Source organism: Syzygium oleosum, unplaced genomic scaffold, assembly GCF_021117445.2.
Source record: "Syzygium oleosum isolate NSW1041296 unplaced genomic scaffold, Sole_v2.1 Sole_v2.01, whole genome shotgun sequence".
Lineage (NCBI taxonomy): Eukaryota > Viridiplantae > Streptophyta > Magnoliopsida > Myrtales > Myrtaceae > Syzygium > Syzygium oleosum.
In genome coordinates, this window is record NW_026607485.1 from 6763806 (window position 1) to 6788437 (window position 24632).

The 24632-nt window shown below is 43.2% G+C and overlaps 5 protein-coding genes across 5 annotated transcripts; 1 reads left to right on the top strand and 4 right to left on the bottom strand.

The window, feature by feature from the left end:
* Nucleotides 1-247: 247 nt before the first annotated feature.
* LOC115684989 (BI1-like protein) lies at nucleotides 248-2725 on the bottom strand. The gene is made up of 4 exons (XM_030609956.2): nucleotides 2437-2725; nucleotides 1077-1190; nucleotides 783-940; nucleotides 248-684 (listed from the first exon to the last, which is right to left on the bottom strand). Exons 1-4 carry the CDS (start codon nucleotides 2690-2692, stop codon nucleotides 478-480), a joined length of 735 nt encoding a protein of 244 aa, XP_030465816.1. The 5' UTR covers nucleotides 2693-2725; the 3' UTR covers nucleotides 248-477.
* Nucleotides 2726-3441: 716 nt separating this feature from the next.
* On the bottom strand, nucleotides 3442-4773 carry LOC115685024 (aspartic proteinase CDR1-like). The gene has a single exon (XM_030610002.1). It carries the CDS (start codon nucleotides 4771-4773, stop codon nucleotides 3442-3444), a length of 1332 nt encoding a protein of 443 aa, XP_030465862.1.
* A 670-nt stretch (nucleotides 4774-5443) lies between these two features.
* Nucleotides 5444-7026, bottom strand: LOC115684993 (membrane protein PM19L). Its single transcript, XM_030609963.2, has 4 exons — nucleotides 6607-7026; nucleotides 6175-6394; nucleotides 6003-6048; nucleotides 5444-5718 (listed from the first exon to the last, which is right to left on the bottom strand). The coding sequence occupies exons 1-4, from the start codon at nucleotides 6731-6733 to the stop codon at nucleotides 5596-5598; spliced, it is 516 nt and encodes a 171-aa protein (XP_030465823.1). The 5' UTR covers nucleotides 6734-7026; the 3' UTR covers nucleotides 5444-5595.
* Nucleotides 7027-8209: 1183 nt separating this feature from the next.
* On the top strand, nucleotides 8210-16310 carry LOC115685023 (uncharacterized). The gene is made up of 11 exons (XM_056313339.1): nucleotides 8210-8239; nucleotides 8325-8380; nucleotides 9054-9135; nucleotides 10436-10539; nucleotides 10714-10840; nucleotides 11275-11369; nucleotides 11953-12076; nucleotides 13212-13292; nucleotides 13595-13693; nucleotides 14421-15175; nucleotides 15348-16310. Exons 1-10 carry the CDS (start codon nucleotides 8210-8212, stop codon nucleotides 14616-14618), a joined length of 996 nt encoding a protein of 331 aa, XP_056169314.1. The 3' UTR covers nucleotides 14619-15175; nucleotides 15348-16310.
* Nucleotides 16311-22189: 5879 nt separating this feature from the next.
* Nucleotides 22190-23105, bottom strand: LOC115685021 (cullin-1-like). Its single transcript, XM_030609999.1, has 4 exons — nucleotides 22969-23105; nucleotides 22747-22852; nucleotides 22376-22549; nucleotides 22190-22276 (listed from the first exon to the last, which is right to left on the bottom strand). The coding sequence occupies exons 1-4, from the start codon at nucleotides 23103-23105 to the stop codon at nucleotides 22190-22192; spliced, it is 504 nt and encodes a 167-aa protein (XP_030465859.1).
* Nucleotides 23106-24632: the final 1527 nt, after the last annotated feature.

Genomic DNA, 24632 nt, shown 5'->3' on the forward strand with positions numbered 1-24632 from the left:
TCTGGAAAGAGACGCATTGCCGTTTGGTCATATTAGGCTTAACCCACTCAATTCGATTCACCGTAAACATTCCATCGTGTTGGTCCTAGTGTCATATCAGACCATACTCACCGACTCAATATACACGAGCAAAACCGCAAATCACACTATTTGATAGAGTATAGCAGCAATTTCCAGAGTGCAACATGTACTCCTTTACACACCTTAAACTTGAAACAGGGACAAGACAACCTGAAGATAGCAAGCATTTTGACAATGAATGCGCACATCCATTCCGGTCATGCAGAGGGACCAAGGATATAAAGAAAGGGAGCCAACAATTTAATCCGGTGAGAGACCCCCATAACTCTCAGCTAAAGTAGAACAGATAAACATAAGTACACACCCCCAATTTACGGGTTCTCAGCATTGTATGGGACATATGCATATGGAGTTGTAATGCATGATAGTTTTGCTGAGGAGAAATCAAATGTACATCTAGTTGTCTCCCTGCCTCAGCATCCTCAAAATCGTAAGGAACAGGTTCAGGATGTCCAGATACAGAGTGATGGATGCCCAAATGTACTCATCATAGGTAAAGCGCTTGATCAGGTTCTCAGTGTCATAAACAATGTACCCTGAGAAGATGACAGCGGCCATTCCACCATAAATGGCCACTGATGTAGAGCCAAGCGGGAACATCGTCTGCATATTCATAATAAAGAAAATCTGAATGAGTTCATGAAAACATGCCGAGAGGTGACTGTTGGAGGCATATTGTATACGTGGTTGAAGAACCCCACCTGCATAAAGCTAGTCATGAGGAGAACAATGAGGCCGGTAAAGAGGATTGGACCAAGATAGCTGAAATCCTTGCCCTTCTTAGAAGCCCAGAATGTGTATCCAGTTAAGGCACAAACCACAGATGAGGTCAAAATCAAGGCTTCAAGGACGATTCTTCCTGCAGGCAGACAATTCGCAAGCAAATTTCAGACAAACTGAAAACTGCAAGAGCTAATTTGCGCATGATGCTCCAGGGAAAATCTGAACTACAGGTAGAAGCCGGACAAACAAAGGAGTAGGGAATAGACACCAACCATCGGTATTTGCACAGCTGACACCAACAGTGAGGCTCAGTGACAAGGTAAACAGACCGAGGAAGACAAAGTTCAATGGGTGCTTCTGCTGATAAATATGAAGAGGCCACAACACTGCAGAGATATCGCGATTAAAACTGCTTAACAAATTAAAATAGAGAAAAATAATCCTCCACACTTCCACAACCTGAAAAGCCAAAGAGAAAAAAGGCCTCTGCAGGAATTTAAGAATTTACTTGCCAGCGATCATGAACACTCAATAAAGGAAATGCAGTTCCATTACTTAATGCATGAAACAACCAAAGAAACATAACAGAGGGGCAGAAACAACGTGAAACTCCAAGGCAAGATAAATATATATATATATATATTTTGTATAGCTAGTATTTATTGAACAAATAAAGGAGCAGATGATTATTAAACTGGAGAGATATGAACGGGGCAAGAACTACGGAAGACAAAAACTTAATTCAGGAGCTGACTTGGGTTTTAGATTAGTGGCTGGCACCTCAATCACCCGAAAATATACCAATCGTGTCGAGAGAGACAATTCTAATACTCAATGACAAACAAATTCAAACTTCCTTGTGAACTCTACGTTTGGATGAAGAAGATATCTGCTTGTCATAAAAGTTCCTTCACGGAAGCAATCCCAAAAGACGTTACTTGATCCCAAGTCGGTACCGCGACACTAGCAAAAGTAAACCCAATTGCAATGGCACATAAATTTACTGATCCGTGATAAAATCACGAGTTTGATTTGGCAGCAATGGGATCACCAAACTCAGGCAATTCAACTCGCAACTCCGATGCTAAGCGCACGTATGCTTTGCTCTAGTATGATACAAGGGGGGCTACATCACATGGTCATCTGGAGAGATCTCCAATAAGAGAAGAAATAAATCAACAACAGAGAATAGAGCCACAAGTCACGCGGCTGAAAGTAAAGCAATTCGATCCCCCGGTCAAATGCGAACATCCACACCAAATGCGAAAATTCACCAGCAACACACATGGTTGCAACAACACCACCACCACCACCACCACCACCAACCGAAAAACCCCATCGAAAGTCAATCCCCTGCTCTACATGAAATCGACTGATAATCAGAACATCCGCCTACAAACAGAAACAATTCCCCCGAAATCGCAAGCGAAACAGAGACAGAGACATCAAGATCAGCAATCCCAAATTGACCATCAGGTATTCAACTCAACGAAACACCGAATCGCGACAAAATGCAGGCAATTTCCCAACGAATCCCACACACGCCAAAGGGGCGCGGCGCACGCAGCAAAGAGAAGTCAAACATCAACATCAGCGGAAACAGAAGCGGTGAGATCTGAAGCGATCACGCACAGATGAGGGGGAGGAACACGAGGAAGAGCAGGAGGCCGGAGTTCCCGCGGAGGAGGTCGTTGACGGGGGCGTAGAGGACGGTGACGGCGGAGACGACGGTGGTGAGGACGATCTGCGCCGCCAGGATCCCGTACACCTTGCGGATGAAGCCCCACCGGAGCTGGTTCTCGCCGTAGCTCAGCCCCGGGTACAGCGTCTCCCCGCCCCCGAGCTCTAGGTCCTTCTCCAGCTTGCCCACTCTCGCGTATCCGTCCATCTCTCTCTCTCTCTTCTCTGTGATTTTCTCGAGAAAATCTGACGAGAAACGGAAGGAAAATGAAGGTAGGAGGAAGAGGTGGGGGGTGTCGATCTGTGAGAAAAATCGGGGGAAGGAATTGGGTGGATTTGGACGGTTGACTGCCACCTGATCTGCACCGTCCGATGTCGTCGGAGGTCTCGAGATCGAATCAGGCGGTGGGACGTTGTTTCGAGTTCGTTGGTAAGTCCGAGCGCTCTTTATTTAAATTGAATTTTATTAATTTGATCCTGCTAAATTATAATTATGGAAAAACGACACAAAATTGTCACTTAACTTTGGACTAACGTGCAATGTGATCCATAGATTTTTAATTTATTCAATATAGTCCCTGAAATTTACCCCAACACGCAATATGCCCCGTGAATTTTATTTGTTCAATTTAGTCCCTGCACTTTATGAGAACATTCAATGTTGTTCCTGAACTTGAATTAATAAATATACAATATCGAACATTGTCATGTAGTTCGTGATTAAATTGAACATGTTTCAGAAATTCATGAATCACATTGAACAAATTATTAGTTCATGGATCACATTGCACATGAGAGTAAAGCTTAAAGACCGCATCGAACAAATTAAAAATTTAGGAACTACATTGCTTATCAAATCAAAGTTCATGGACTAATCGTGTGATTATCCCGTTTAATTAACTAGAAAAATATTTTCCATTTTGAATATAATAATTCCATTATTACATTAAAAAATGGCTACTCATCAAGAAGTGCACAGTCAATCCTCTGGAACGACAGCTTCTTCCCTGCAACGTCGTAGGCCATGTTGTAATACTGCTGCGCCATCAGCCCGACTATGGACAGCCCCGCCACGTCGCTCCGGACCACCGCGGCGCAGAACGTGTCGCCCCTCGCCTGGTAGAACATGCTCGCCGCGTCCAGCCCGAGGTCGGCCCCGCCCGCGAAGTGCAGCGTCATCGCGGGGAACCCGATCAGGTCCCGCCCCACCGTGCCCCTGTAGCACAGCGGCGACGGCGACGACGGCCCGCTCGGGACTCGTTCTAGGACCCTGTCCAGCAGGCTCCTCACCTCGCTGTGGACCGCTTGGGCCGCTCCCTCGACCAGCCAGGTCATCGGCGACCCCGAGTCGATGACCACCCCGTCGTATCGCCTGGTCCTTCTGAAGGCATTGCGGTCGATGTCGAGCCTTTTCTGGCCTATGCTTATGCCTTCGAGCGTGACATAGTAGAGTCCGTTCACAACTTCGAGAGGGGTCGAGTAGCCCTCGAATATGGCTCCTTCGCCTAAGATCAAGTGGTTGTACGCGTAGCTCGGGTCCATCAGATTGCCGATGCAATAAGAAAATCGCGAGCCGAGCCTCGATGCTAAGGATATCATCCGGGCGCCGAGCCCCAAGATGCCTGTGATCCTCCCGTCCTTGAATTTCCCGTTTTCATGGCCGCATCCGAATACCACATCGGGCACGGTGATTGCCCCGTCATCCCATGTTTCGAATGTGAGCTGATCCTTGGAAAGCACTCCTCTTGATGAGGGACCATCGTAGTATGTCTGGTTGTAGATGCACCGGTCGGACCGTTCGTCGCATTTACCGCCCGGGGCATGGCTGCAGTAGGGAGTTCTGCAGGACACGCTGGAGTATGTGGACGACCTGAGCGGGTCGAGCATCGGAGAGGTTTGTCCGTGGCAATTCCTGCACGGAGCGCATCGGACCCACAAGAGATTGCTTCCCGTGTCCATGACCGCGAGTTGCCGAACGGGAGGATGGCCCAGTGAGAAGTTGACAAACAGCTCAGGGAAGGACGGGACAAGGTTGAGCTGATGAACGTTTGTCTCGAGGACTTTGGCTTCGAAGTAGGCCAATCTTGTGGTCGAGCTCTGCACGATCCGCATGGCGCGATCGGTGACGGTGTCGTTCAGGTTGTAGTATGGAGACAGGAGCGAATCTCGGTGAATGAGCCTAGTGACGATCCGGTGAGGACTCGAATCCTTCACTGTAGCAGCTGAGGACAGGCGAGTTTTTAACACTAAGAACAGGAGTGAATGAGCTAATGCATGTGCAGATGCCATGGCAACACTTTTACCGCTGCAATCGCTTCGTTGTTCTTATCGATCGATGTCTTCGCGCGCGACATTAATATCCACCGATGCTCTTTCCATCGACGAGAGCGATTCCGACAAGATCAAGATCGTCTGTTAGAGGTGGCAAAGACTGTTTCGATTAGAAAATGGAATGGTCACTAGCTATTTTCACAAATTCTAACATATGACTCTTTGCCATGAATTATTAATCTGATGCTTTGAGTCCATGTTAGTTCTAGTTTGTCATTTTCGACATTGATAATGTCTCTGATCTATATGACTAGATTACACTGATGGGGGAGTTTGGTAGGGAGAGAGGAATCTTGTGATCTATTCTTTTTCTTGATACATGACCAGGAATTATTAGGTGAAGGAGACAAGGACTGCTGAACGGTAAATAATGCAGTGCCATATGAAATTGAAAGACCATGAGTATCTGAGGAAACGATAGGAAGCTGCACGAGAGACTTCGGCGCCTTCAAGATCGAGAGCCGATTAAACAATGCGGGTACATAAATTGTACGGCAAGTCGATGAACTCAATCCTTTTGATACTGCAATTCATCCTCAGTATAAACATTGCGATTTTAGAAGCACAGGTTTCTTTCTTTATCAGTCATTATGAACATTCACACGACACACACACAGAATACATCAGATCGGATCAAACACTCCTTCAGATAACCAGCCCCTTGAGTATTATACAAGAAATGGGGAAGAAGAAAATTACAGAACAGAAGGTTGGGACTAAACGACGTTTTTGAAGAAGAGTGTGTTCGAGCAGTTTAGGCCAGACACGGTAGGATCGACTTCAAACTCTTCCACTGCCGTAGATATTTAGGATCGTTGCAACTTCTGAAACTCTGGCATGAATGGCACCGGCGCAGAAAAGCTGGGTTGCACTCACAAATATCACCAGTACTTCAAGAGTTCTCTGCACATCAAAGTAACAGCACAACTCAACTGTCAGAACCCTGAAAAGCAAAGAGGTAAAAGAGCAAAACTAAAACCAGTCTAGGGCGACTGGAATTCCCAAAGGAACAAGGTAAGACATTCTGGGTTGTCAACAAAAAAAATCAAATGAAAAGGAAAAAAGAGAGAGACATTCTGGGTTAGGTTCGGTTTTTCGATTCAGGATGCTTTAGAACACAGCCTACCCCATCTCTGTAGATACTTCATGCAATTTGACGGGGACGTTTATGATGTCCGATCACTTACCAGATTCGCATCAATCCAGCCGATGTTGATTTCCTTACATGCCAATCTGCAAGAGCACAGGTCATACTGTAAGCTTCATTTAATTGATAAGACTCATATCGTTTTATTTTTAACTCTACATAGAAAATTATACATATAAGTATGGGAGCTTGGAGAAAGGTCTCACTCTCACCCCATAGCCAAAAAAGTTAGGAACAAAGTGACAAGAGAAGAGGCGGCGGCTGCGTGCAAGTTTTGGATTTTTCCATCAGTGACATTCAGGTAGCCGGTAGCCGAAGTCGCCATGCCCACGATCCCTGCGATCAGTGAGAAGATGACTAGGAATCCGGTCGCCATGTTTCCAACCGGAAAGTATATGGGGAATATGCGGGCCGGGATTGTCAAAACTGAAGCTGAAAATGGCAATACTATCGTTAGATCACTGAATTTATCAAAGGTCAGTCAACTATACCCATTCATCGTGCACATTAAACATTGAAAATGATCATCTCGAAATCCTTTTTGAAGAAAATGTTTTGGCAAAAACTTTTTTTAGGACAGGAAATATTTGGCTAGATAAGCTAAAGGCTTAAGGTTGACCAGATCGAAGACTTGGGAAATTTACCAGTTTTCCGAGATCTCACGATCGCATGATTCACGGCCCACACGGCCATGACAGTCACAATGAAGTAGAGCAGAAGATTGAGGAGTAACAGGACGAATGCGGCTGATTTCACTTGTCCTGAAGCCATGATGAGCTTTTGAGGCTTAGAAAGAGAGGAAGAGACCAAAAGACCTTCGACCAAACTCACTATCTTCCTCAGATAGGTGTACAAAGTACACGTTATATAAACTCGACTTCAGCAATCAAATCTGCTTCCTTTCTTAATCAGATTGATTCATGATATTATAATCTGTCTCTGCAAGAATCACTGGACTGTCTTCAATTGGAAGCAATCTCTCCAATTCCTTGCCCGCCTGGGTTTGCTTCATGCTAGAGGAAAAGGGATATGGTTTTGATGCTATTCTGGTCGTGGAACTTTGTTCCAGAATAATTTGAGAATTTTAAGGAAGTGGGTATTCTTTGTTCATACAATTACTCAACCAGGGCATCCCCAATCCTCTATCCGGAAGATAACTTCTTTGGTCCTGATTGGCAAAAAAAGATGGCAAAAAGTTTTTCCAGCACTGCATTTGTTTCGGATCACTTTGGTTCAAAGCCCAACAGCCACGGTCAATAAAGCATATAAATCCAACAAGACAAGCAAGAACAGGAGCATCAACAATGAATTCGCCATCTCAAGCAGAGCTTCTCATTAAAGAGTTCAATTAATTTTCCCTCGAAGTCCTTCAAAATTTGTGCTTAACATAAAATTTAATTGACCACTGCACCATATCAAAGAAATGCCAACCGTGAATGAAATTAGTCATTCCTTTTGCTTTCCAATAAGTACTAGCCTCTGCAAATCTTTCCCTTCGCCAGAAAGCTTAAGCCAAGCAAAAACTTCCATTCCCATTTTTTAGGAGCATGTAACACAGTACACGGTCAGAACAAGCAGTTGCAGATGTTAAAAGGCCAGAGTTAGAACCAGTACATAGGACCTTATCTTCAGCATTACGTTTAGGATTCAAAGTGCCGCATAAAGCAGCCTGGATAGACACCAACTCCTCTGTTCTAGCAGGGGTCCATACCGACCAGCATTAGCTATAACCTCTGCATGAAATGGGATCCAAGAGAAGACATCCAAGAAAGTACCATGTGGATGCCAATCAATCTTGCCATATGTGTCATGTCCAATCTGGTATTTCCCAAAAGGCTTGAGAATTCCCCTTAACTTTCAACAATTCTTCCTAGCAAAAGTAGCATCGGCAGGGCAAGATACAAACCAGATGCTAACTCTAAGATCCACATGAAGCTTAACCAAATGAAAGAAAAAGAGAAATTATCATGTAAGGAGGTCAGTAGAGGTGATCGATCGGCAGCCCTCGGGAACGTTCTCGGGTCGGGCCAAATTTATAGTCCAAATCCGCCCGTGCACAAAAAAAAATAAAAAAAAATAAAAAAAATATATATATATATACCGAATTTTCAGGTTGGACAAGTTCGGCTCGGGTCCGACGATGCCGGGCGAGGACCCTATAAGCAATAAACCTTGCCTAGATCTGCGCAAAGATTCCTTCGAATAAAATGGTTTTTCTTTATGGTGACATGTCATCGGGTTATGACAATGAAGACAGTGTTCTGCTCGAAAAGTGCAGTGGGTAGTTTCTTGTTTCTAGTACAAGGAAACAGAGACAGAAGAATACGAAGAAGAATAAGAAGAAAACAGACAAACACAAAAGGAGGGAAGGAGCGATCCCGAGGCTGGTTTCTTCGTCTCTTTCTTCTTCGAAACATCGTAGAACTTACTCTCTCTCTCTCTCTGGGCACAGCGCACAGTGAAAACAACAAAGCATTAAAAACCAGCTCATACAGAGAGAGAGAGAGAGAGAGAGAGAGAGAGAGAGGAGATTGTTCGTCTTCTTTTGAATTGTGAAATCTATGGAGCAGTTCGTCAACTTTGTCATCCGGCCTCCCAGGTGATCTTATTGAAAGGTTACATCTTGATCAAGAAACTGGACTATGCGGTTCTAGTCATAGATTGTGCTCGTGATTTTATATAGGAGTCTCGGCTTCGATTTCGAGGTATATAAGTGGTTTGATCGTGTTCTCACCTCACCCATTTGGGAAGAAGTTTCATAAGTAGTACTGTGAAAGTTGGAAAATGATCAACAGTGGAAGTGGCATAAGTGGCGTAACTCGATGTTTTAGGCATATTTTTGGCCTTCTTTTGGATTCTCTTCTTTATGAACTATTGCGCGACTAGTTATCCGAAACAAGAAAGAGCCATTGTTGCATGGCAATGTTCGATTGATCTGTGTTCCTTGAGGATTTTATTTCCAAATGCAATGCTGCCGGTGGTATATTCTCATTAGTCGCTTGCCAGTCTTTCTTTTGTTCACTTTTTGACTTCCCTCCTTGACATTAGAACTTTAGATGTCATTGTGAGTACATACATTATTGAAATGCAGGGCGGAGTATGATCCGAAAACTGATTTACTAGACCAAGAGTTCATGCTGAAAGGAAACTTCTACCAAAGGAAGGATCTAGAGGTAAAATTTTGTGATAGACTTGAACCTTAGTTTCCATCCAATCTCAACTGACATAATAAGTGTACACTTGCTGCTTTGTGCCCTCTTCATTGAATTTCGTATATTTCAATCCTGACTGTTTATCATCAGCATCGCCACATGAGTAGGTAGTGTACTGAGGACAAGATGGGTGAGACTTACATGAAGGCAATTACATGCTAGGACCGTCATGAGGTATGAAGATGTGTTCGTCATGCCAAGGCTCTCCAGCTACTGTGCTCAAAGGGATCAAGTTAGTAGGAAATGTGGGATTAGAGGGCTGGGACCTCTGTTGTGCAAGGATATTTTGACGATATAATTGCTTGATTTGGTCAAGGCGAGCACTTTCTCTTTTAATGTTTCTTTGACTTGTGCAAGGCAATGTGGCAAGTGACAAAGGCAACCTAAATTGATGAGACAGAATTATTCTGTTTGTTGCATATGCTGAGTATTGCTTAATCCGGATAATAAGGGTAACTTTGTAAAATTTATAGTCTGTGGAAGTTAAAAGAATTGCATCGACATCGATCACAATATATTTCACTCATTTGACGTACTAGGATTTGCACATCTCTGTCTGTGTTGGCACTTTTAACTGGAAAGCCTCGCTCATTTGCATACTACTATGCTTATAAAGTAGTTTGCATAGCTGTGAAGAAGGTGGTCACAGCTCAATTAATGCAGGAATGCTGGACTTATCCTTCTGAAGCAGATGGGCCAGGATCATTATGTCATTGTTGAAGTTTAATATCTCCTTTTTGACTCATATAAATTCAGATGAAGAAAGGTTCTGGTTCACTGAAGAGGCATGGAAGGAGATATATGACCTTGAGGAATGAAGAGACGTAGAAATTAGACTCGGTGGTACTTGGGAAACAAAAAGATGCCTAGGAAGTTCTGGGCATATATGGAAGAACATGGAAGTCATGCAAATAGGCCAAATTGCACCATTTGTTGTTCGTCTTGCATGTATTTTTTGGTAGCAGAATAGTGTCATCAATGGACAAAGCTTAAAACGTAGACAACAATGCAGAAAGGGACAAGCATGAACATCAATATATTTCTTAAGATGTGACCTCTGTCTTTAGTCGTCTCTCAGGAGCAGAGGGAAGCCGTCTAAATTTGAAGAGGTTTTTTGAATGGATTTTCTCTCTTGTACTTTTTTTTAGCACAATGATGTAATTTCCATAAATGTGTTAGCAGATGGGATTGTCTTGTAATATCTCCACCTCCTTGTTCATATTTTCCATAATTCTTCTCTGTTGGTCTACACATTTTTCAGCTCACAAACATTCATGGTGAAGTCCTGAAATGCAGTCATTATGTACCTGCGGTTAATGGTCGAGGAAAGCCTTTGCCATGCGTAATTTTCTGCCACGGGAACAGGTTTACTGTATAATATCTGTTTTTTTTTTTTTGTTTGTGGGGGGGGTGTGGTTGTTCTAAATACTGTCTGTTTGATACGTACTGCAAGATTTTAGCAAAGTTTCAAGTTTCAACAGTCTCTTGTAAATAACAGATTATTAGGTCTTTGTGCTCTAATATTCTTCTTTTGTGCAGTGGGTGCCGAATTGATGCGGGTGAAGTGGCCAATGTTTTGCTTCCTTCAAATATTACTGTTTTTACCCTCGATTTTGCTGGATCAGGACTTTCTGGGGGAGAACATGCGACTTTGGGGTGGAATGAAGTGAGTTTCTACTAGTATATCAGAGTAATTATTGATCATTGTTTTCTTCCAAGCATTTGTTTTCCAAGATGGACATGCACAGCTACCTGTATTCTTTTGTGTATTTTTGCTTTATTTAATCTTGACTTGACACATACGTAAGTTTCCATGTGATTGTGCTAGGCATACTTATGCCCTAGGGAAAGTTTTAGCATAGTCCCTGTAGAATGAAACAACCATATTGTACTCTGCTGTGAGGTTATAATGCTTTTAGAGCCAATATTTGGATCACTCGGTTGAAACCTTTTTTGCAATTGGGCTTACTAATTTCAGTGTCTTAATTAGAACTCATCAGCTTCAGTTGCAGAACTTCTGAACTTATCATCCTTATGCATGCCGTAATAAAATCATTCTTCTTATAATTACCAACTTACTCTCTTTTTTGCCCCCTCCAGAAGGATGACCTGAAGGTTGTGGTCGATTATCTTCGGGATGATGGAAACGTCTCTTTGATTGGCTTGTGGGGTCGTTCAATGGGTGCTGTTACTAGGTTCTCTAATCCTTTTCTTTTAAACTCTGTCTTGGGGCTTGCAATTTTACAATGTACAAAGCAGAGACCTCATCAGTGTTAACCTTTGTAGTTTATCATCCTCTGCTAGATGATCAAGGCTGCAATGTACTTATAGTCATTGAGATCCCATTCTTTTGCTTGAAATTTTGCATGTAATCTCAGTGGGTGTATGGGGAGACTTTTTCTTTTATTCTTTTGCTTTAGCTTTACTCGTAGTTTTGAAGTTTGACTTTTACTTAACCCTGTATATGTCAAGTATTATATAAAAGTACTCACATGGGCTTTGGATTTTTCGTAACTTTTGAATTGATTTTTTTTATGGGGAAGCAAAAGAGCGCTTATCTAAGACAAAAAAAGCGTGAGAATTTTGTGAAGGAACAATGCAATCATCATACTGGGAGTGAACCTTAAGAACTCTCTTGGTAAATCTGCTCTAAGAAAATTTGTTTGCATTGTCCCCTGAAAAGATTGCTTCTTTTTGTTAGTCACTGTCACGAATTCTATGTCGAAAGCACTTTTGTCGGTTTGATATGTCCTTAACAATATGTAAAACTTTTCACAGCATAATGTATGGAGCTGAGGATCCATCAATTGCTGGAATGGTTCTTGACAGTCCCTTCTCTGTTTTAGTTGACTTGATGGTGGAATTAGTGGATACCTATAAATATACCTTGCCCAAGTTCACTGTAAGTAAATGCTCCGGAACTTATTTTAATTCCAAAGGGTAGGGGGAAGAAAAAAATTATAGACTATTATCTTATAGTTTTGTCTAACTACTTGGCACGTGTTTCTGAAATATGTAATAGAAGATCCATTTAATGTTTAACACTCTCTGAACTGAAACAAGTACTTTTTCTTTAAGTTTTGGCCATTAATTTTTGTCCAAACTCATGGTGATGTGGAGGCTAATGTATGGTCATAAGCAACTTTTGCTCCACTCTACATTGACACATGGCACTGACAGGAGAAGTCTGGAAACTTAAAATATGCATATAACTTTCACTATCTAAATGGGAGATTGGGTACAGGTTGAACATACAGGGGAGCATACTCCTGGAGACTCCCTTACAATTTCTTTATCTGGGTATCCACTTTGCTTTTGAGTTGTAATCATGGTGCTAAGTCTCGACTAATTTTGGGTTATCCTAACGAAAACCTTTAGTTTTGCTTTGACTTACTTTTTTGTATAGAGCTTACAGGTACAAACCAAATGGTAATTCTATTCAGGAACTAAGATGGAACCCTTTGAAGTTGGGTTGGGGTGGGGTGGTAGGAGAAAGTGCTTCTCTAAAATATTGATCTAAGAGTGTAGCAGCTTGTTCCATATCCTCACAACACTAAGATGTGGTTTAGGCAAGGAAAAAACTCTCAGTTGAGACATCACACTGTGAAATCCAGTTTACTCACGACACTCAAGAATCGGTGTTATAATTTTAAAAGGTCGACTCTTTTTCTTAAATTTAGACTCACGAGTCATTTCTGGTTGGATTAGCTGGCAGGCACAAGTGTGAGATTTTGTTGGAGTTAAAAGCTAAGGACAAAAGGTCAAGACAGAAGGTTTTTGGGAACTCGGTCTATTCTAACCATTGGTAATATAACTTATAAGGCTTAAGGGACTTTTGATCTCAGCTAAAGGGTAAAATGAAGTCTACTTCTGGATATCCTTTTTCTTTTCTTTTATGCTATCATCTCAGGGTGTTACTTCATGCTTCCACTTAAAACGAGATTCTCTTTTACTGCTTTGAGCGAGTCTCTGGCAGACATTTAATCAGAATTTTGGAGTCCTAGTACCTAAACCTCTTCTTTCTGTGTGCTCGCTAGGTTAAATTTGCGATTCAATACATCCGGAGGGCAGTCCAGAAAAGAACAAATTTTGATATTATGGAACTTAATGCTATTAAGGTATTGTTGCATTATATATTATGTTGTGATTGCTTTGTTGCATTTAATATTTGGTAATGACCGATTATATGCCCCCCTGGCAAATGGAGAAGTCCTACTGTTATGAATCCTATATGCTTGACGACATTACTTTTGTCTGTGTACTCTGTTTCATGAGAACGTCAGGGCTTTCTAAATGTAATGTTTGAAGAAGCTGAGTTGATTAAAATTCAATCTGACATACAAATTATTGTTTTTGGTGGCCTGTGATTGCTTCTCTTGATGGAAAATTGTATGGTTAATCTCTTGTTTGGCCAAAACAGGTTGCAAAGACATGCTTCATTCCAGTTTTGATTGGTCACGCCACTGATGATGACTTTATACGTCCGTATCATTCAGATAGAATTTTTGAAGCCTATATGGTAAGTCTTTCGCATAAAATGCTACAGATGCGTGACACTTACACATATTGGATCTGAGAAATTTACTGGATACAAGCAAGGATAAATTAAAACATTAAGTTGTTTTAATTACTGCGTTTCTAGTTTCCTAGTAGCTTGATCTTAAAAGCGCTGCGAAGTAGCATCTGGCAATTATTGTTTGTATCGTGTTCGTGTCGAGTATCTGTGTCATTTCGTGTCGTGACAAATATGTTTCAACATAATCACATAATGTTTTTCACTACAAGTGAAAATGAGTGTGAATGTGTCAATTCATGTCAATTTCGAGTTAAGTCACGCCATGTCTCGTCGGATTCGGGTTTCTCTCAGAATATTTTGCTGGGTTAGAGCCGTTTTCTTGTGTCATGCCAAGAATTGCCACCCTAGCATGGACTTTAATTTCTAGTTGGAGGCAATTTGTGACCTTCTGGTCTTTTAAGTCATATTTCTTATGGACATCAAAAAATCTTTCCACATTTTGCAAATGGATTTTGCCTCGAAGGAGAGTAAGCATGAGAGAACTAGCTACTCATTCGGCGAGAGTAACCCAGTGAATGTGCCACAAAAAGAATGACAAACAATGTTATGTATCGTTTTCTGCAGTTTTCTTGCATTTGAAAAGATACCATACCACAGCTTAAGATTTTGTTTGCAGCACTCAGTCCAGCCTTTATATTTGGCACACTAAATGGTGATTATCTTTATTTAGGGTGACAAAAATACTATTAAGTTTGAGGGAGATCACAACTCTCCACGTCCACAATTCTACTTCGATTCTATAAGCATTTTTTTCCGCAATGTTCTGCAGCCTCCAGAAGATGAACTGGCTGGGACATTCTTTCATACCACACATGATTTCCTTGATAAGGTAAGAAGAGTTTTGATGCATCTGGTTTTCTGCTTTTGATTGTGCTGCTAGAACTCACTTCAAGATACCTAGATTGGTTTGCTCCAGGGTGGTTGGGCCAGTGTCCCATGAATTAGGACTCCATGAAGATCTGCATTAGGCCGAGGGAATGGTTGCTTTATATTTGTGTATTTCACCAGTGATCTCTGGTTGAAACATTCCGATTCTTTGCTTTTAAGGAGAAACTGAAAGGGAGTTCTTTGTCCATTTAGCACACAGTGGTTTGAAATTAGTTCTTCCAAAAGCTTAAACTCGCAGGAAAACGAGATAAATTACTTCTGCCTTATCACTGCCGCCTGGAATATGTTCAACACACTCCTTGAGAACAGACTGAATTCTACATGTGAAACCACCTAAATTGGAATGACCCCGCGAGTTGGGGCATCGATAGTCAAGTGTGACTTAGCTTAGATTGCTTGTTATAACATTCACTTATCTGCTCATTATAGTAATTTCTTTTCTTTTTTGGCCAGGAAAATCTTAAGCTGACAGGAGGTAGATCAATAAATCTAGTTTATGATTCTTCTCGTGCCATTTCATATTTCAGAATCGTAATGGTAAAAACAGCAAGAACTTCTCCGATTAATTGAGGTCAATTTTTATGGTCTCTCGCGACGCTTCAATAACATACCTAAATCAGATCTGTTTTGAGAAGAAAAAACAGTTTGTAAACCACAGTGAACTTGATTAGAGTCGCTCTACTGACACTAGATGATAATTATGGTGCAGGATGTGGAGATTGATGACGATTGTTGTGCATCATCTGCTAGAATAATAGACTCTGAGTTACTTGATGGTCAGCCATGGGGTCCCCATGTTCCGACCTCAATGGACGGTGACCAAAGTCCGGAATGCGAACTCAATGACTTGAAAGGTTTCCCACGCAATGCAGAAGAGGAAGACATGGTGAATTGTTACTTTTAAAATCCTACTGTCTATAACTCGGGTCTTGACAACGATCATCTGGTGAAATGTTATCCTCATACTTACCCTTGCTCAGTTGAACTTCATCAGATGTCCATGCAAGATGGCATGGAGGCAGTACGCGATAGAGAGATGCATCACCCTGGTAAAGATGAAGCACATCCGGGTGATAGCTCGACAGGCATATGTGAGTCTTCACATGCAGGTGATCTTGAAAGTCTTATAGCCGCCAACAGTTGTGAAGCTAGAAAGAGAACCATCTTCCACTTCATTGGCCAGAGCGCGCAGTTCAACAACAGAAATCAAACATCCATCTTCTGATACAAGCATGTCATTGGCATTCAGAATTCCATCCATGGATTCAAGCGAAGAGGTTCCTGATGCGCGTGAAGCTTCAAAAAAATGCTCAGTTCCATCATATGCCGATTCAGATATGTCCATCCATATGACAGCCACGACGGTGTTTGGTAAGGACCCGGCAAGCCATATTATAGATGGTTTGAGGTGCCGTTGGGATCTTTATTTTCTCAGGAAAAGTCAAATGAACTGAAGTGCATTGTTTTGCAATTACTCTGGTCCGTCCTTTTTTATTAGTATAAAACCTTCAATGATTTCCTAGTATTTAGAAAAAGAAAGTGAAAAGATGAAAAACCATACTGCAATTCCCCCCCTGCTTGAAGCTATCAGCTCACCATGTTTTAGCTGATTCAGTGCGAGTTTGCTTTAGTCTTCGAGTAGTTAAGAAATATATTGGTGTTCATGTTTGTCCCTTTCTGCATTGTTGTTATGTTTTAAGCTTTGTCCATGACACTATTCTGCTTCCAAAAACTACATGCAAGACGAACAACAAATGGTGCAGTTTGGCCTATATGCATGACTTCCACCTTCTTCCATAAATGCCCGGTTGTTCCAAGGTATCTTTTTGTTTCCCCAAGCACCACCGAGTCTAAATTATAGGTCACTTGATTCCAGAAGTAAACATATCTCCTTCCATGCCTCTTCACTGAACCAGAACCTTTCTTCATCTGAATTTATATGAGTCAGAAAGGAGATATCAAACTTCAAGAATGACATAATGATCCCGGCCCATGCGCTTCAAAAGGATAAGTCCAGCGTTCCCGCATTTATCGAGCCGTGACCACCCTTCTTCGTGGCTACACAAACTACTTTATAAGCATGGTAGTGCGCAAATGAGCGAGGCTTTCCTTTAAAAGTGCCAACACAGACAGAGATACGCAAATTCTAGTAAGTCACGTGAGTGAGATATATTGAGATCGACCTCGATGCAAATCCTTAAATGTACGCAGATTATAGGTTTTGCAAAGTCACCTTTATAATCCAGATAAAGCAAGGGAACTCGGCATCCGAAACAAAAAAGAAAAATTCTGTCTCATTGATTTAGGCGGCCTTTGTCACTTGTCACATTGCCTTGGACAAGTCAAAGATACATCAAAAGAGCTAGTGCTCTGCTCGCCTTGACCAAATCAAGCAATTATATAATCAAAATATCCTTGCGGAACAGAGGTCCCAACCCTCTAATCCCACATTTCCTACTAAGTTGATCCCTTCGACCCTGGCAGCCAGAAAGTCCCGGCAAGATGAACACCATCTTTATACCTCATGACAGTCCTAGCCATGTAATTGTCTTCCTGTATGTCTCACCCATCTTGTCCTCAATACACTTCCTACTCATGTGGCGATGCTCACGACATATAGCGAGGATGTATATATACAAAGTTCGATGAAGCGGGCGCAAAATGGCAAGTACTCGCCTATTATGTCAGTTGAGATTGGATGGGAAATCAGCTTCAAGTCTAACGCAAAAGTTTACCTCAGGGAAAAGTGCCAAAAAAAGTCCTAAACCTTTTGCATTAGTGCCAATTTAGTCATAAACCTTTTTTTGGTGCCAATTCAGTCCTAAACCTTTTGCATTGGTGCCAATTTAGACTTAAACCTTTTTTTGGTGCCAATTAAGTCCTAAACCTTTTGTTTTTGTGCCAATTTAGTCCTTCCGGTCAATTTTGATCGGAATTTGCTGACGTGGACGCCTGCCGGCCGGCGGCTGGTCACCGGCGCCGACGTGGCGCTGACGTGGACAACTTTAATAATATTTTTTTGAATTTTTATTTTTTTTCCTTTTTTTTCACTTTTTTTTTTGGTCCCTCCTCCTTTCTCTGGCCAGTCGCCGATCCGGCGACCGGCCAGAGGCCAGAGGCCGGTGAGCTCGACCTCGCCGGCCACGGCGAGGGCGAGCCTCGCCTTGGTCGGGCGAGGCTCGACCTCGCCGATCCGGCGAGGTCGGGCCTCGCCCGGCCACCGGCGAGGCTCGAGCCCTCGCCGGAGGCCGCGGCGAGGCGAGCCTCGCCATGGTCGGGCAAGGCCCGACCTCGCCCGGATCTGGCGAGGTCGAGCCTCGTCCGGCGACCTCGCCAAATTCGGCGAGGTCGGGCCTCGCCCGACCATGGCGAGGCTCGCCCTCGCCGCGGCCTCCAGCGAGGCTCGACCTCGCCAGATCTGGCGAGGTCGGGCCTCGCCGGCCACCTGGCGAGGTCGAGCCTCGCCCGACCAAGGCGAGGCTCGAGCCCTCGGCCGGAGGCCGCGGTGAGGGTGAGCCTCGCCATGGTCGGGCGAGGCTCGATCTCGCTGGATTTGGCGAGGTCGGGCCTCGCCCGACCATGGCGAGGCTCGCCCTCGCCGCGGCCTCCGGCGAGGGCTCGAGCCTCGCCAATGGCCGGCGAGGCCCGACCTCGCCGGATGCGGCGAGGTCGAGCCTCGCTCGACCAAGGCGAGGCTCGCCCTTGTCGGGCGAGGCCGCCGCCCTCGCCAGTGGCCGGCGAGGTCGAGCTCGCCGGTCTCTGGCCTCTGGCCGGTCGCCGGTCCGGCGACCGGCCAGAGGAAGGAGGGGGACCAAAAAAAAAAAAGTGGAAAAAAAAGAAAAAAAAGGAAAAAAATAAAAATTCAAAAAATATATTAAAATATTATTAAAGTTGTGCACGTCAGCGCCACGTTGGCGCCGGTGACCGACCGCCGGCCGGCAGGCGTCCATGTCGGCAAATTCCGTTCAAAATTGACCGGAATGACTAAATTGGCACAAAAATAAAAGGTTTAGGACTGAATTGGCACCAATTTAAAAGGTTTAAGATTTAATTGACACAAAAAAAAAGTTTAAGACTAAATTGGCACCAATGCAAAAGGTTTAGGACTGAATTGGCACCAAAAAAAGGTTTAGGACTAAATTGGCACTTTTCCCGTTTACCTCAACATCCTTCCTCCTTCGATAGAATTTTCCTTTCAGCACGAACTCTTGGTCTAGTAAATCAGTTTTTGGATCGTACTCCGCCCTGCATTTTAGTGATGCATGTACTCACAATGACATCTAAAGGGCTCGAACCTTGCCATGTGGAGTTTCTTTCATGTTTTGGATAACTATTAACTAGCCGTGCAACGATTCATAAAGAAGAGAATCCAAAAGAAGGCCAAAAATATGCCCAAGAGATCGAGTTGCGCCACTCACACTGTTATTAATATCCCAACTTTCACGATCACACCACTCATGCACCTCGAAATCAATCCGTCGACTTCCTAACAGTGGACTAAATCGAAACCGAGACTACTAAACGATCACGAGCACAGTCTAAGACTAGAACCACACAGTCGAATTGCTTACTCGTCCATCACTGAATCAGAAGCGAGATGTAGCCTTTTCAATAGATTACCTGGGAGGCCGTATGACAAAGTGGACGAACTGCTCCATAGGCTTCAGAATTCAAAACAAGGAGATCCTCTCTCAGCGCACAGCGCACAGTGCAAACAAGAAAGCAGTATTCGAAAAAAAAAAAAAAACAAGAAAGCAGTGAAAACCAGCTCATGCAGAGAGAGGAAGTTCTTCGATGTTTGGAAGAAGAAAGGAACGAAGAAACCGAATAGTATTATATGGTAAGGTGTAATTACAAAGCAGGTTAGAGGAACGGAAAAAATTAAACTTTTGTAAGCAAAAACTTCATCTACATCAATATATTCCAACATAATCTCCTAGGAAAATCAGAAAATAACTTAAAGATTTCATGACTTATTGGTGGGCAAATTGCAGCACCACAAAGGGCATGTGCTGTTTGTCCTCAGCCAAGTTTCGATGCAATCTCTGTGAAATTCATGAGCATCGATCATAGCAGGTGGGTCTTCCATGCTAACTTTTTCTCCGCAAACCGCTCAAAGGATCTCGCTCTCCGAGATGGTGACCTCGTGCATCATGTACACCGTCACCTTCGTCATCTTGTGTCCCATGTTACGAGGGTCGTTCACCTCGCAGGACAAGACCCTCACGATCTCGGACACTAGCTCATCGCGGGTGATGCACTTCCAGGTCGTCTCATTCCCCGCACTTTTGGCTCGCCAACGTAGCCGGTCCAATGGGAAGGGCAGCTGCATGCTGTCAATCATGGAGGACACAACTGCCCACGACGGCGATGACGGCGAGTGGTCGTGGGACGCGAACGGCGCGCTCGGATGCTCAGCTTGGTACGAAAGGCTACCGTCGTAGATTGGGCCTTCTGTTCCTCCTTGTACTTTGCACAGAGTATAGTAACGTTTGACACACCATGACATGATCACGCAAGGTTGGGGCAAAGACTCCTCGTCATCTCGAAAACGGGTTGGTATTGCAAAGACGAAAGTATCATAATTTGACATGTTTACGAGAAATCGTACAATAGTTTACAAAAAGATATGATCATCAGCCGTTTTCGTCTTTGATATATATATTTTGTAGAACTATTGTTGATCTGTGTAGTGAGAGGCCTCTTCTTCGCATCGCTTGCCAGCATTTCTTTTATGAAAAGTGCAAATTATTCATTGAGCAGTACATCGCTTCAGAGGTGAGAAACTAGTTATTGTTCCTGCTCTTTTCATTTAGTTTCACCAGATATCGTGATGACTAGAAACTGCCGATGATGTAAGGCTTAGAAATTTCATAATTAACCTTTTCCATGTTGTAAGACATACTTTTCCCTGTGGACAACATTTCCTTGGTTCTTGAGTATTCTATTTCTATTAACTTCAAGGTTTGGCTTTGATTTAGGTATTGCCTTCATTTAGAGGGAAGCGTGATGAGTCTCTGCTGGGACAATTTGTGGACAGGTGGGAAAAGCATAATCGGATAGCTAAAATGCTAAATGATGTGTTTTATCGCCCCATTCGGGGAAGATCAATGCCGCCCCTTGATGTAGTTGGTCTGACTCTCTTTCGTGATATGGTACGTCTCCGGTCACCTCTCGTGTGCGAAGTCATCATTCTACTGATCATCTGCAGAAATGTTCATGGTTCAAATATACTTGAATTATGCTGACTGCAGTTTGATGATGTCGACTTTTTCCGTATGTTATTGGCCATTATCTCATTGCACTTCATGGATGATGTCTTCAGGTATATAACGAGCTATATGTAAAAGTGAGGAAGGTTGTCATGTATCTGGTATGATTGTATCCACCCCTCTGATTCTTGATAGGTTTCTTAGTTCTAGAAATCTCATTAGTTGTTATGACCGATTTGAATTTTGATTAGATTGATCAAGAACGTGAGGGAATGCAAATTGACCGGTAGCTGAAGAAGGTTTTGGATATATTTGTTGAGATTGGGGTGGGGAAAATGGATCGTTATGAACGTGACTTTGAAGCATCACTGCTTGAAAAAACTACCATTTATTATTTTAGGAAAGGCTGTGAATTGGCTACCGGAATGCTCTTGTCCAGATTACATGCTGAAGGCAATGCTTACACTTGACACCATTATTAGCCTGAAATGTCGCACTTGATTATTTTTGATGATATCAATCCATGTTATTGGCGATCACAGGTTGAAGAATGTCTAAAATGCGAGAAAGAAAGGTGTTCTCATTACTTGCATCCAAGTAGTGAGCCGAAGTTATTAGAGGTTGGTAATTGGTATAACCTTTGGAATGACAATTTCGCATGCAGTTGTAGTATATCTTTTTAATCTAGCCGAAGTACCCTTTTTATCTAGAAAGACAGTAATTCATGCTCAACTTGCTGTAGAAATCGGGAAGTAAACCTTGCAAATTAGAGTTGAAAAAAGGTACTCCAGCTAGATAAAAAAGATATACTGCAACTCCATACGAAATTGTCATTCCAAAGGTTACACCAATTACCAACCTCTAGTAACTTTGGCTCACTACTTGGATGCAGGTAATGAGAACACCTTTCTTTCTCGTGTTTTAGAAAATTCTTCAACCTGTGATCACCGATAACATGGATTGATATCATAAAAAATAATCAAGTGCGACATTTCAAGCTAATAATGGTATCAAGTGTAAACATTGCCTTCAACATGTAATCTGGACAAGAGCACTCCGGTAGCCAATTCACAGCCTTTCCTAAAATAATAAATGGTAGTTTTTTCAAGCAGTGATGCTTCAAAGTCACGTTCATAACGATCCATTTTCCCCACCCCAATCTCAACAAATATATCCAAAACCTTCTTCAGCTACCGGTCAATTTGCATTCCCTCATGTTCTTGATCAATCTAATCAAAATTCAAATCGGTCATAACAACTAATGAGATTTCTAGAACTAAGAAACCTATCAAGAATCAGAGGGGTGGATACAATCATACCAGATACATGATAACCTTCCTCACTTTTGCATATAGCTCGTTATATAACTGAAGACATCATCCATGAAGTCCAATGAGATCATACGGAAAAAGTAGACATCATCAAACTGCAGTCAGCATAATTCAGGCATATTTGAACCATGAACATTTCTACAGATGATCAGCAGAATGATGACTTCGCACACGAGGGGTCACCGGAGACGTACCATATCACGAAAGAGAGTCAGACCAACTTCATCAAGGGGCGGCATTGATCTTCCCCAAATGGGGCGATAAAACACATCATTTAGCATTTTAGCTATCCGATTATGCTTTTCCCATCTGTCCACAAATTGTCCCAGCAGAGACTCGTCACGCTTCCCTCTAAATGAAGGTAATACCTAAATCAAAGCCAGACCTTGAAGTTAATAGAAATAGAATACTCAAGAGCCCAAGGAAATGTTGTCCATAGGGAAAAGCATGTCTTACAACATGGAAAAGGTTAATTATGAAATTTCTAAGCCTTACATCATCGGCAGTTTCTAGTCATCACGATATCTGGTGAAACTAAATGAAAAGACAATAACTAGTTTCTCACCTCTGAAGTGATGTACTGCTCAATGAATAATTTGCACTTTTCATAAAAGAAATGTTGGCAAGCGATGCGAAGAAGAGGCCTCTGACTACGCAGACCGCCAATAGTTCTACAAAAAAATAAAAAATAAAAATAAAAATAAAATAATATATATATATCAAAGAAGCCTAACAATAGTTTACAAAAAGATATGATCATCAGCCGAGCAGAGCATAGGTTGAATACCCTTCGAGCTTGCGGAGCTCTGTCTCGTTTATTGGCTCAGGACGATGTTCGACGCTGTTCACCATCTTATGCATGCACTGCTCTATGAAGTTCCAATCTTCGTTCTTGATGATCGGCTGGCCGTCGCCACCGTTCATCTGCAGAAATAACATATTGGACATGGTGATGTGGACACTTATGTATGGTGGTCGTAAGCAACACTTGCTCCCACTCTACATTGGACACATGGCATCGACAGAAGAGAAGTGTCGAAACCTAAAATATGCATGTAACTTTCACCGCGAAACGGAGAGAGGCCTGATGATCGATGGGGACGAAACAGGAGGGGGAGTTGGGGGGGACGTCTGAGAAAGAAATATACACTGGGCACAGTGCGGTGTCGCTGCGAACGGTACTATCTGCCTCGCCAAACATGGGGTCTGTGCGCCGTCTTGGCTGCTCAAGTACTATCGTTTTCTGCAAATAAAACCCGCCCACCAGAGTCACAGTTCACCACACTGAGAGTCACCCCGTCCTCTCTCTCTCTCTCTCTCACCTCGGCGATCGTCACCGACTTGCAAATGGGAAAAGCCCGACTCGAAAGACGCTTAAAATACCCCGATTAAGCCTAGTCTCCGGGTGCGTGCGTGGGCGAGTGATCTTGAGCCTGGGGCAAGAACATACGCTGCATGTAATGATGGCGATTATATACTGCTGCGATATGCTACGCTCGTTCGTGCAGGCTTTTTGGTCTTTCGTTTTCAGCCCTCTCTCTGTGCGCCGCACTGCACGCACGCGCCCCCGTAACTCGTGCCAACGCTGAAATCGCTAGCGCCAACAGAGCACGGCGTTTCCCCCACTCTCCAGGGGAGCGCGTGGGAGGGACGCGATGGACGCTTTTGACAAAGGCGCGTGAGGGGGCGCGTGGTTACGTTCGCAGGGATGGGGAGTATTAACTGAAAGATCGAAAGAGCGACGCTGTTGAGGAGATTTCATTACAGGGGTGGTTTTGTGGGTAGCTGCTCCATGAAAACACGAGCTGTTCTTCTCCATGATTAGGGCTTCGAGAGAATCAAAGCGGATCATTAACAGAAAAAAAAAAAAAAGAAGGAGAAGAAGAAAGAAGAAGGTTTCATTTGGATCATTGACCGAAAGAGAACAGAGATCATCACATCAAACGAGGAAATCGGGGAAAAGCTCTTTGCTCATTCGAACTCGGAAAAAGAATGCACACGTTCGGGACAAAAATGGCAAGCTGAGCGAAACGTTGGGAGATGGGGGGCCTGCGCATATCAGCGGACCGAGGATTTCCGAAAACGGTGAGGGGTTTTCCAGAGCTTTTGACTGGGGGGGCTCTCAACTCTCAAGCAACGGGAATCATCGACAATCGAAGAACAACGACGGGGCTTTGAGGATATGCTCGTGAAAATTGACGAGTATCGGTCATTTTTTTTCAGATCGAAGGCGTCAAAATGAACGAACTGGATTTGCTTGTTGGCAAAATGCCCTTAGCTTCCAGGCGATCTCTCGCTTCCGCTATTCTGTAGCATGCACGCAGAGCAGAAAGAAAGAGTGGGAACAGACGAGTCCGGCACGAGGATGAGTTCAAGAATAAGAGGAGGAGAAGAGTATCTTCGTCAAAAGGCCGTGCTAAACCGCCATGGAATGGAACCGAGCGGTTTCCC

Excerpts from the sequence above, each read along its gene's own strand:
- LOC115684989 (XM_030609956.2), bottom strand. The coding sequence starts at position 2,692 with ATGGACGGATACGCGAGAGTGGGCAAGCTGGAGAAGGACCTAGAGCTC. Across the intron at positions 941-1,076 it reads CAGCTGTGCAAATACCGATG|GAAGAATCGTCCTTGAAGCC; the intron begins GTTGGTGTCTAT and ends GTCTGCCTGCAG. Across the intron at positions 685-782 it reads TCATGACTAGCTTTATGCAG|ACGATGTTCCCGCTTGGCTC; the intron begins GTGGGGTTCTTC and ends ATGAATATGCAG.
- LOC115685024 (XM_030610002.1), bottom strand. The coding sequence starts at position 4,773 with ATGGCATCTGCACATGCATTAGCTCATTCACTCCTGTTCTTAGTGTTA.
- LOC115684993 (XM_030609963.2), bottom strand. The coding sequence starts at position 6,733 with ATGGCTTCAGGACAAGTGAAATCAGCCGCATTCGTCCTGTTACTCCTC. Across the intron at positions 6,395-6,606 it reads CGTGAGATCTCGGAAAACTG|CTTCAGTTTTGACAATCCCG; the intron begins GTAAATTTCCCA and ends TGCCATTTTCAG. Across the intron at positions 5,719-6,002 it reads GCTGGATTGATGCGAATCTG|AGAACTCTTGAAGTACTGGT; the intron begins GTAAGTGATCGG and ends TTTGATGTGCAG.
- LOC115685023 (XM_056313339.1), top strand. The coding sequence starts at position 8,210 with ATGAAGACAGTGTTCTGCTCGAAAAGTGCA. Across the intron at positions 8,240-8,324 it reads TGTTCTGCTCGAAAAGTGCA|GAGGGAAGGAGCGATCCCGA; the intron begins GTGGGTAGTTTC and ends CAAACACAAAAG. Across the intron at positions 11,370-11,952 it reads TCAATGGGTGCTGTTACTAG|CATAATGTATGGAGCTGAGG; the intron begins GTTCTCTAATCC and ends AACTTTTCACAG.
- LOC115685021 (XM_030609999.1), bottom strand. The coding sequence starts at position 23,105 with ATGAACGGTGGCGACGGCCAGCCGATCATCAAGAACGAAGATTGGAAC. Across the intron at positions 22,550-22,746 it reads AGCAGTACATCACTTCAGAG|GTATTACCTTCATTTAGAGG; the intron begins GTGAGAAACTAG and ends GCTTTGATTTAG. Across the intron at positions 22,277-22,375 it reads TGACTCTCTTTCGTGATATG|TTTGATGATGTCTACTTTTT; the intron begins GTACGTCTCCGG and ends TGCTGACTGCAG.